General features: G+C 43.4%; 1 protein-coding gene across 1 annotated transcript in view; it reads left to right on the top strand.

The window, feature by feature from the left end:
* Positions 1–7931, top strand: part of URI1 (URI1 prefoldin like chaperone) — a 40957-nt gene extending 33026 nt beyond the window's left edge. Inside the window, exons 7-11 of the mRNA XM_058034037.1 lie at positions 1280–1460; positions 2025–2289; positions 2866–3008; positions 4615–4870; positions 7117–7931. Coding sequence (XP_057890020.1) covers positions 1280–1460; positions 2025–2289; positions 2866–3008; positions 4615–4870; positions 7117–7305 — 1034 coding nt within the window. The 3' untranslated portion in view covers positions 7306–7931. The remainder of the gene's footprint in view (positions 1–1279; positions 1461–2024; positions 2290–2865; positions 3009–4614; positions 4871–7116) is intronic.
* The last annotated feature ends 3991 nt before the right edge of the window (positions 7932–11922 follow it).

The following is an 11922-nucleotide window of genomic DNA, read 5'->3' as shown; positions in this document are numbered from 1 at the left end:
AGAGTAGGGGACACACATTCCAGCATGACTTGCAGTCACCTGTTTGCTTTTTAATGTTGCTGTTGAATTTGTATTTAACTCAGGATTAAAGTATAAGCTGACGTATTTGAATAAGGATATCTTTAAGCCATGAGTTCTTAAAATTTAAAAAAAATGGCTGCACAGTTGGTTAATAGAGATTTTAAAACACAAAGGATGCTGAGTAACTAAGACATTGTACTACTGTTGATTGGAATCACAAAGCAGTTTCATAACACAGAGAGCCACTGGAGTCCCACTGCATTTGTGGCAGTGGTGGAAGGGGATGGGTTCTCATTCCTGGGAGGAGGTGCAGGAGCTGTGTGGGTGGTGATGGGCAGAGGGCAGGAGCTTCCCTTGGAGCCTGCCTGGGAGCTCTCAGGAACAGGCAGTGGCCCTGGGAGTGCTGGTCTCAGGGAAAAGGGGTCAAACACGCAGTCCTGCCCTTCACCCAGACAGGGTGAAGCATTAGGATTTGTTCCCTGTGTGCCAGACAGCACTCAAACAGGAACAGCTATTCCCCATCCTCAGTGGATGCACTGTTTTACCAGGGAGCAAGGCTTTTAAATGCCAGCAAGAACTTGTCACTGACTAGCATTTGCTCACAAGTGTGTATCTCAGGTCACCTCTGTGGCTTTAAATGGGGTTTATATTTATTATTTCTGAAAGGCAGGTTTTTGTATGATTTTCAGAGTGGGTCTTTTTCACTAAATAAGTGATTGATAATGACTGGATTTTGATCAGATTTTCCAGGTAACTCTGGAGGTAATTTTTAATGGTCTTCATTGTAAATTTATTCTTTAAGTGTGATTATTAAAAATGAGCTAAAATACAAACCAGGTTTGTTTTCCCAGTTAAGAAAACCTGCTGTTAATGGGACAGTGAGCAAATGCCACATTCACATGTTGATATCTATCAGATCAAACCAAAATCTACTGTTTGGCACAAGAGGTAAAAAACCCCACACTGTAATAAAACTGTCACAGGATCAGTGTCTCCTGCTTTGTAAATAAACATCTCTGCTTTGCCTTGGTATTTCTGTAACATCCGGAGACTATTACCCTGTGTTGCTGCTCTGGTTCATTGACAGTTTCACTTAAACAGTTAAACAATAGTTTGAAATGGAAAATGTTCTGCCCATATTCCTTACTTAGTTCCTTTGTGAGTTTTTTCCCACCCCTCAAATGTTTTTTGTTGGATATTTTTGTTGGATTTTTCAGTCAGTCGCCTTAGTAATTGCATCTTATTTTTCACTACACAGGAAAATACCGAACTGCTCACAAACCTCATTCAAAGCCAAAAGTATCAAATGTTTTTGAGGTAGATTTTCCAGCAAATGGAAATGATACAAAACCAATGGGTCGTTTTCAGTCAGAGGAGGAGCTGTGGGCCCGTTTAGAAGAGCTCGAGAGACAAGAAGAGATGCTTGGTGAACTTGACAGGTACAGTGCTGCTGTGGCACAGGCAGGACTGGAGTGCAGAGGGCTGTGGGGCTGCTGGTGCACAGAGGGTCTCACCAGCAGGGCAAAGAGCTGACCACACAGGTGGAATTAAAATTATCATAGGTGGAAGAAGGGTGGGACACGAACAAAGCACTCACTGCAACGCCAGAGCTCCTAAAATCTGCCTCTGTGCAACCACAGCAGTCCAGCCTTCTGGTTTTTTTTTTCTTTAAGATGAAGAGGGGGAAGTGAAATTGATTTCCCACAGGCTATGAAAATCCATAGTTTTCCATGTGGGAGTTACCCACTTAATGCTCTGTGGCATCCTTAGATCTATTCTGATCTGCAAGCATGGTTGTTAGCCATGATGTCACGGTTCTGGTACTCCAGTTGGTGTGGGAAGGGCACAGGCATTGTTAGAGGGCACAGAGAACTTGCACTGTCTGTCTGAAAGTACAGCACCTGGGTAAAGAAAGTTACATGCAGGCAAGTTCATGACTTTGTATGTTTTTCTCTGAAGAGCACAACTTGCCTCTGTTCACGTAGATATTTTTCATTCCTTAGGATGCCCGATGCAGTTCAGGTAAATGGAGAAGATGCAACCTCTTCTGAAGATGAGAGGGAGGACAAGGACACAGATGTGAATGGGACCTGTAGGGCAGAGGACTGTATTACTCAGGGCAACTTCCATAAAGAATTTGGGAATTCAGACTTGTTTGTGCACCACCTTAATGGCTCCACTTACCACAGTGATGATGAAGATGACAGAGATGTTGGACATAACTCTGTTCCAACTATTTATTTCTCTCACACTGTGGAACCTAAAAGGGTTTGTACTTTATTTAATTTTTATCTTTTGCTCAAGAGATTACATAAAATATATATGCCATATGTAAACCTGAAAACTTTAGATGTGTAGATGTAGTAGAATGCTAGCTGGAGGTGACATTGGTTTTTTTTTTTTTTTCATATTATGAAAACCTCTCTGTTTAGATCCTGTTGTCCTAAATATGGTATTAAAAAAATGATCTTCAGATGTCTGCCTTGTTGTTCTGGCTTCTGGCTGTTGTAGAAGGCAGCATCCTGTCTAGGAGTTATTTAAAAAACTTCTTACTTGCCTTGAAACTGGCCTTTGAGCAGCTCAGCTGTTGAGCAGAGCTTGAGTAAGCAGACTGTCATATTTTATATGCAGAATATGTGCACGAGGGCAAAGAAATGCCCCAGCCTAGTGCAAGTGGTAGAGAATAAACAGTGCACACGATGAATGTTACCATTCATACATTTAACTTACCTGTGCTTCCTAGTCCCCACCTGCTTGGGTAAGGGAATGTCAGGAATCAGTTGATCTGCAGCCTGGTGATTGTTGATTTTATGGTCTAGACCATCATTTGTGTTCAATTTTCAGGTAAGAATAAACACAGGAAAAAATACTACTTTGAAATTCAGTGAGAAGAAAGAAGAGGCCAAGCGTAAAAAGAGGAACAGCAGTGGCAATGGCCATGCAGCTCCAGAGCTGCCCATCATCAAAACCCCAGCAGACATTTACAGGTGGGTAATTTATGGTGCAGCTTTCCCCTGAGCAGACCTTCTCCTTTCATTTCTGTCCACCTAGAGTGTGAAACCCCACCTACAGTTTCCTGAAAGAAACAGCTGGAACTGAATTTACCACTTAAAAATGAAAGTTTGTGCCTTCTGCATGGTTGCTTTGCTTTCTTATCCATAAAATATTTCTGAGCTTAACGCTTCCTTTTCCAAATAGTAGTTCTTCTTTTACCTGCTTTTCCAGAGCTTCTGAAATGGAGGTAAATTTGCTAGTATGTATCATCCTCAGAAAGGAATGCAGCAGTTATGTTATGTGTTCTGGTTAATTCCCTGCCATTTTTCCCTGTGTTTGTTTTCAAACAGATCTGACCAGATCTACCCCTTGTAATACTCCTGCTTTCCTGGTTATTGATTTGCTGGACTCTGTCTCTTCCTTTCTGTGTCTTCAAAACATACTCAGCTCTTTGCTTGCATAGTTTCTTTTGCATTCCCTCTTCCTGGCCTCAGTCTGTCACTTTGTGTTCTTCATAAAAGGTACTGCTCACCTGTAGGACACCCACACACACAGAGAGCTTGAAAAACAGTGCTGGGCTTAGGGCATTGTACAAAACAACTAAGGTGACAGGATAATTAAAACAAGTATTCAGGTTTGTAAGGATAAACACAGGCACCTATTGGATTGGTTGATTAAGTGGTTGTGAGAATTCCACTGTATGTCTCTGTATTTGGGTACCTAAATATGTTAAACATGTTACAAAGTGTTAAAAGTGAAACCACATCCTGTAATTGCAGCTGCAGGGGCTGAAGATGAGCAAAAGATTCTTTGGTGCTCCTCCCCCTGAGCCCTGCAAATTCCATCTTCTGTAGAGATGTATTTCCATAAGTGCCTGATGAATAAAGCTGTTAGAAACAAGTAACACCCTTAAAATCATCCAGTCATTGGGCTCCTCCTTTATGAGTTTGATAAAATTGGCATTGTCTTCTCATTCTCCTCCACCCACCCTTGACTTTCTCAAGTCATGGAGAGGGAGCACAAGAGCCATCTTTGTCAGTTCACAGTCTGTTAATACTTGAAAAGTGTCTTCCTGTTGATCTGATCTTATAAGCTGATTTTTTAAATTTTGTTTCTAATTGAAAGCAGATTATGACACTTGTCAGGAGAAAGCTCCATCTTTTCCACGTGCAATGAATGTTTCAAGTATTTGTTTTTGTATTCTACATATGACAAGGACTTAAATCCAGAAAACATTCCCAGATTGTGATCTGATTCTCTTTACAGAAACAACCCTGGTCATCATTTAATTTACCTTTTTCCTAACTTTTTCTAACTCACACCTTTCTGTTTTGTAACATTTTTCAAAGAGCTATGCATTTTCTGCTGAAAATAAGTACCAACTTTATGCTTGAATAAAGGGCATAACACTCTGCAGAATTGATTCTTGTACACTGGTAAATAAATAAAGTGCCTCTGAAGGTACAGTATTGTCATTCTGCAGCGAAAAAGTTGGGAAAGCACATCATAATTAATTTGTACAAAAGACAAAGCAAGATCACTGTAAATTTGTCATCTGATGCTGAAATGGTTTATTAAAGCTAACATTTTCCTTTATAGATACTTTGTTGATGTTGTGAATGGAGAATATGTCCCTCGTAAATCAATCCTGAAGTCCCGGAGCAGAGAGAACAGTGTTTGCAGCGATACCAGTGAGAACAGTGCTGCTGAGTTTGATGACAGACGAGTTCAGAGGAGTGTTAGCTGTGATGAAGCCACTCAGAGTGACAACAGCGAAGGCATCCTCGAGGAAGAGGAGGGGGAGGAGAAGCAGCAGCTACCGAAAAAGCTTCCTCCCTCTTCAGGGACAACTGAGGTACAGTTTTTAATTCATTATTGATTGTTGGCCGGGATAGAAATGAGAAATCTAATGACTCTAGTTGTCTATACCATCAGTTTTATTTCTTTAAAATAATTTTCTAACTCCTGCCTGGTTCGCTTCAGAAGGACATAGCAGGTGACAGGCCTCAGTCACACACATCCTAGGGGCAGAGGGGAGGAGCTGCTCACCTCGTGGCTTCCCCAAGGCTTGAAGCTCTTCCATAAAGATCCAGCAAAGTGCTCACTCACTGGTGTTACTGAAACCTGTGTGCTGGGTCACCCTGACCGCTTCACTGCAGGAGAGACAGCAGTATTTTGGACTAAAAGAGGGAAATCTGTACTTTGTAACTGATCAAAGGAAGAGGTGACTCTCTAACCTGTCTTGCACTACTAGGTAGCTAATTTTCAAGGAGTGTTTCAAGTTTAAAAATAGATACCAGCTGAATTACTATTGTGATGTGCCAATAGCAGAGAAACTGCCTGGTGGAAGGAAGCATTGCACCCCTACTCCTCCTATTCCAGACTAAGCCATTAGGGATCCCAAACAAATCTGTTTACATGTGTTTGGAAAGTTCAGGGCTTCATCATAAAAGACAGACTGTACAATGTAAGGGAAGATGTACAGTTGCTTAGTGACTGGGTGAATACAGGAATTAAATGTAGACATTCGTGGCATAGCGTATTCGTTTCTGTTTTGTAACAGCTTAACACTAATTTTTTCAAACTAGATAAAACTTGAGTCTTCAGTAGTTCCCAGTGCAATGGACAAGTTCAATGAAAGCACTACTTCTGCAAAAATTATTTTGGACAAGAAATGAATTCCTCATAAAAGCTGTTGTTTATCACCATTTTTCATGCAAACAGCTTCAGATGAATCCAGGCAGGATGTGAAGATTCATGATGGAAAATTTATCTGTGGAGTTAGCACTCCACATTGTATACTTTCTGGAATATATTTGCTATATTCTTATAAAACATCTAAGTACACTTTAGATGTTACCCATCAGTCTATTACCTGAGTCTGGCATGATTATTCTCTACAATGTAATGTATTTTCTAAGCAACTGAAGGAGATTAAGCAAAACACTCCAGTCAGATGTGCTTCCCTAAATGCTGTTGTTTTTCTTTTGGTTGTTTTTGTGGGTGTTTGAAATCCATTATTTCTCCATTACACACTAGCTTTTTTTTATTTCTAATTTTACCACCATCACTTAGTTTGTGCATTGCTTACCTGTTTTTGAAAATGAGCTTCTTGTTAGATTAACAGAGTTGTACAAGCACAGCTTTAGGCACACTTGGGCTACTGGAGCAGAAAACAAAAAACACTGCTTTTTTTGCAGGTCCAGCAAGAGAATGGCCTGTTTGTTTTGCTTTGTCTTTGTTGGTAACTGAGTTATGAAAAAGCACAACTAAGCATAGTGACTGAATCTGGTGTGCATTCCTTTGTGCCCAGCATGAGCATCAGACCTTGGATGTGGAACTGCTTCCCCTTGTCCTTGGGCATTCTGAATTCTCTGTTTTCAATACATAGTGGAGTGATTTGTTCTTAAATATGTTTATGAAAAGTAATTATAAGCTGCTTGTTTTCCAAGAATCATGGTCATTTCTTTGCTAAGTTGAAAAGGATTGTCACATAATTGGCTGCATATAAATTACAATTTTTAAACATTAGATGTTTTTATTAGGCCTTTTATAGAGAGAAATAGTTGGAAGCAAGTTTGCTGTTCTCTTAAATATAAATGGCTTTCACCATTTTTTGATCATATTTGGTAGGGAGAAAAGAAGTATCAAAGTATGTGCTTGCTAGTTCATATGCAATGCTTGATGCAATTAGAAGATTCTAAGTCATAAAATGACGTATGATGGAAATGCTGACATCAACTTTGCAAAGTCTCTCCATTTTATATCCAAAATAAAACTGTATTACATGAGCTGTTTGATTTCTTGAGCATGTGTCAGCGAGGAAGCAGATTTTTACATCATTTATGCAGTAGGAATGAGATTAAGTAGTACTTTTAAGATACTGTCTTTCATTCAGTCATCCTTGAACAAGCTATATTTTGAGGTTAATTACAATGTGGTTACTTATGCAGGCAACAATCATTGATTTAAGGATATTTCTTTACTTTTGATTAGAAGAAATAACAATTCTAATCAGGCTAATATAGGGTAATGACCTTATGGGCATAGCTTCACATTTGCATTTTATTAGCTCATTCTGAGTATTCTCTTCTGTTGTAGGCATTTTCTGGAACTGTCATAGAAAAGGAGCCTTTGTCTCCCTCCCCAATGCCACACCCAGTGCTGGCTCACCCAGTGCTGCCCACCATTCTGGAGCGCAAATCCGAGGAGCTCTTGTCCGACGCCCCAGAAGAACCTGTCAAGAGGATTTCCAAATTCAGAGCTGCCAGGATGCAGCAGACTCAGTAGGTGCTGCTGAGCCCAAGCACGAGCCCTCTTGCCTGCCTTCACCTCTCTGGCGATGGTATAAAGGCTTCTCTGTAGCACCCAGCATTACCAGAGTGTCCTGTGGTAATTTGGCACCGTTATCTCCTCAACGTTTGCTGGCAGCATTAGGAAAACAAACAGTTCAGTGTTTGAACACTTGAGTATTCATCTTATTTTGTCGGTTTCCCTGTGTGCTGTCAGCACCTTTGTATATGTTTGCCTTACGATAGCAGCACTTGGGTTCTTTTTTCAAAAACTGTTCCTTACATACATTGTTTTTGTGTTTAAAACTAAATACAGGCAGTTTTGTGCCAGCTGTGATGTTCTACATACCATATGGACCATTTTAAGGAAACTTTTCACATTTCAAATAGATTCACCAATTATATTACATTACTTGCTTTAGCATTTTAACACACACTTGTATTCACATTGCTGTAGGTTTTGCAACTAGGTGTCTGCTAAAAGTTTTTTTCCTTCTTTCAAACCTCTCTGATATCTCACTGTACAGGTCTATAAAATGCCAGGTTCATGTACATTGCAGGGAAGTTTCTTTGATGGAAAAGGGTATTTTGTAAAATTAAATTTTCAGTAAAAAAGCTGTGAAACTGGTGTGTTTTTTGTTGCTTTACTACTAATTTGGAAGCTCCACAGAGAGGTTTTTATTTTGAACTTGCATTTCTAGCTTGAAGTGTTTACTACCACATGGACATAAAAGCAGTCCATTCTCTTCTGCCATTGTGTTTTAACCTCCTGCTAATGAATGTCCATGGAAATTGAATGCTCTTAAGGAGAGAAGCATAAACTCAGACTCTTGATTACAAAATCTCCTAGTTCTTTTGTATACTCAGAAAACATTGTAATTGTCTTGGGAATGCCCAGAGGGAGTCAGCACTAAGGAAAAATGTCTTAATGCTTCAGCTTTATTTCAAAATGCAACAGCACTGCAGCACTCAGGCTAGAGTTTGGTGTATCCTTGTCAACTGAGAGCAGTCCTGGCTTCAGGATTCCCTGCCCAGCAGCTCCTTCCTTCCAATCTTCTTGCCATCCCCTCGTTTTGCTGACACAGCTTTTGTTGTAGGAGCCACCCCTTGAGTGATAGTAGGTGACAGAGGTAGGCTTTACAAACCAACTACTGGGTTTGGTTTCTTTTTTTTTTTTTTTCATTAGTGTGTGGGTTTTTGAACCTGGTGAGTTTCCTAATCTCTCAGCATGTCTGTATCAGCACAGTTAGAGGGGTTGCATGTTGAGCAAGGACAAGGGAAAACGATGGCAGAGGGCATGGGGAGCTGGAGTACCTTAAACTGATGGTGCTCTCCAGCTGACACCATCAAGCCACAGCCTGAAAGGTGAGGCAGGAAGACTTCGGGAGGGGTAAGGAGGGACTGTGACTCTGTAAATGGGGAGCCTGAGAGCCATCAGCATCTGATTTTCCAAATCTTGGCAAGCAGATAATGCTGTTTCCTCACCTTCCCCTAAAATAGCTGCGCCTTGTACCCAGATCCTTTGCTCTCAGATCACAGCAGATGAGCTCATGGTGTGGCTTTGGAACAGAATCACCAGCTCCCCCTTGTCTCAACACTCCTGTCTCTGAAAGGGAGGTGGAGGCACTGGAACTTCTCTTTCTGAGGTGACTTCTAAAGTAAGCAGAGGCACTCTGTGGATCCCCACTAGGAGTTTGGGAAGCCACAGTGGTTTCATGGGCAGAAAACTCCGGCCAAGTGTGGCAGCAGGAGGGCAGGGGTGCAGTAGCCCACCACAAGTGGGGGCCACGTTCCCCCTGGGGGCAGAGCAAATTGTGTTTGGCTGCAGGAAGAGCTGCAGGGAAGGTTGTGCAGCCCTGCTGCGCCGGCTGCGAGGGGCAAGCGCTCCAGCACAGCCCCAGAGTCACGCTGAAAGTGTTAATGATTAACTTGATTCATGCTCAAATGTGGACTTTTTTTTTTTTTAAGCATATTGCATTAGTACTAAAATAAGCCATCAATGCCAGTCCACCCTCTATTCACGGCTAAATATTTAAAGGAGGTTATTTATAGCTTCTTTAATGAATTCTTGGCTAAACAAAATGAAATTATGTCCTAGAAAAGTAGAAGCTATTTTGTAACCAGAACAGTGCAACTGTAAAATATAGTTCCATGAATATGTATTTTAAATAACAAGGGGTTGAGATCCAAGACTACCAGACATGGGTAATTAGAGGAAAACTGAGAGAAAGAAAGAAAGGGGGAGAAAGAGAGAGAAAAAAACCCTTTAAAAAGATTTATTTAGATATCTTCTGAAATACTTCCCGCTTCCAGTTACTTCAACAAACCAAATACCCCTTGTCACCATAGATCAGTTTCAAATCAAAATTAATTCTTTGCTTGTTTTCTTTTTGTCTCCCCTCCCCTTTTTTCACATCTCTGCTCATGAGAAAAAGTAGGATAAATGCACCTTAGGTTTTAATGAATTATGGCCTCAGTTCAGGGAAGCATCCTTACTCAGGAATGCACTTTGGCATGTGCTTATGTCTCAGAGATTTTGTAAAGAAGAATGGATTTAACCACATGCTTAAAACTAAGCACATGAGTGTTTTCCCTAATAGGGAGCCCGAGTGTGTCTGTGCCTTTCTGCAGTATATTTAATTGTCAGAGGGCTCTCGGGCTGGAATGAGCCTTCGTCTTCCCTCTCTTCACTTGGGCTTCAGCAGCAGACTCACTTGCAGTGCCTAGAGCAAGAGAGATAGCTGTAGGCATTTTATAGAATGTTTACAAACACCAAACAACAACAAAAAAATTTAAATCTATCAAAGCAGATAAAAATCTAAGCAGTAAAAAGCAATCATGTGAAGGCCTGTCTCCGTGAGGACCTAGAATTTGCTTTCTCTGCAGCACTGGAGCTAAGAAGTGCTGCAGGTGACCAACAAATGGGTAAAGTAAACATGGGGTGGAGCAACAGATCCCCGAATTGGAGGCATGAAGGGCTCCTGGGGGTAAATTAATTTTCATATGCCTTTTTGCCCCCTGTGCTACCATTCTGCTGGTTTTATTCACTTAAGTAACAATAAGGGTACATTTTAATGGCACTTTTTACCCCAAGTGCTGCCATTCTGGATTTTGTTCACTTAGGCGATAATAAGAGTACGTTTGAATTCTGAAATTCTGTTGGTGACTCCGTGCTGCTGGAAGTCTGCTGAGGGCTCTGGGCATGGGGCTGAGGGAGGGCTCTTGGCTTTTCCTGTGCTCCCGAAGGCTTTTTGGCGTGTCCTGAGCTGGAGTGCGTTGGCTGGGCCAGCTGGTCACCATGGTGGCACAGGAACGCACACGATGGCGGGACCCCCGTGGCTGTCAGCGTGCCCTGCTGCCCGGGCACAGGTGGCAGTGCCAGGTGGGCACAGTGCTGGGGACAGAGCAGTGGCAGCAGCCAGCCTGGGCCGTGTGTCCCACCGCCCCTCACTGCCCTCTGCGCTGATTGCCTCAGTTGGCCACAGCAAATGACCCGTCGGGAGGAGCTACTGCTCTTTAATCTTCCTGATTGCCCTCAGGTGTGCTGGGCACCTGCCCGCGCCCAGAGGAGGGGCTGTGTGGGGAGCACCTCGCCTGTGTGAGGTGTTCGTTCCCAGGCTGGTGGTCTGGCTGGGGGAGCCGCAGGAAGGAGCAGAGGATGCCGAGTGCTCCGTGCCCTGTGCCGGCAGGAGCAGAGGATGCCGAGTGCTCCGTGCCCTGTGCCGGGAGGAGCAGAGGATGCCCTGTGCTCCGTGCCCTGTGCCGGGAGGAGCAGAGGATGCCGAGTGCTCCGTGCCCTGTGCCGGGAGGAGCAGAGGATGCCGAGTGCTCCGTGCCCTGTGCCGGCAGGAGCAGAGGATGCCGAGTGCTCCGTGCCCTGTGCCGGGAGGAGCAGAGGATGCCGAGTGCTCCGTGCCCTGTGCCGGGAGGAGCAGAGGATGCCCTGTGCTCCGTGCCCTGTGCCGGCAGGAGAGGCCCGGCCCGGCCCGGCCCGGCCCGGTGGGGCCTGGAGCCGGTTCTGAGGTACCTGATCCATCTCATAAGGTGAGCTGCACTTCGCGCCTTCCATCGCTTGCTTAGGGCATCTAAAGCAGCAGATTTTTGGATGTCTCACGAATGTCTAAACCAGCTGTTTTGGCTGTTCATTTTAACTAAGTGATTTATGCCGCAAAAAACGAGCTGGGATTAAAAGAAATCAGATGTGTGCGTTTGGAATGCAGCGTCTCTGCGTTACAAATAGCTCCTCTCTAACCCACATTAACCCCACGATACGTGAATTTTGCCAACTCCCGCTGCGTCTTTTAAATCAAGCCCAACAAATCGTTCCCGGGTGCGCTGAGAGCCGAGCCCTTCCCTTCCCTTCCCTTCCCTTCCCTTCCCTTCCCTTCCCTTCCCTTCCCTTCCCTTCCCTTCCGCGGCCGTTGCGCGGGCTGCAGGTGCGGGCGGCGGCCGGGAGGGGGCGGCGGCGGGCGCGGCCGCGGAGAGCTGCCAGTCAGCGGCTGATTTATTATTCATTTGTGTTATAGGTGGGGTGTGCAGACAGTTACTGTAATAATTACCCGGACTGGAGCGTTTCCTTGGCAACCGGGGTTTTTTTCTCCATTCATGCTGTTGC

The sequence above is a fragment of the Melospiza georgiana genome, chromosome 14, assembly GCF_028018845.1.
Source record: "Melospiza georgiana isolate bMelGeo1 chromosome 14, bMelGeo1.pri, whole genome shotgun sequence".
NCBI classification, from domain to species: Eukaryota; Metazoa; Chordata; class Aves; order Passeriformes; family Passerellidae; genus Melospiza; species Melospiza georgiana.
Note: the sequence above shows the minus strand (reverse complement) of the source record. Positions and strands in the feature narration are given on the sequence as shown.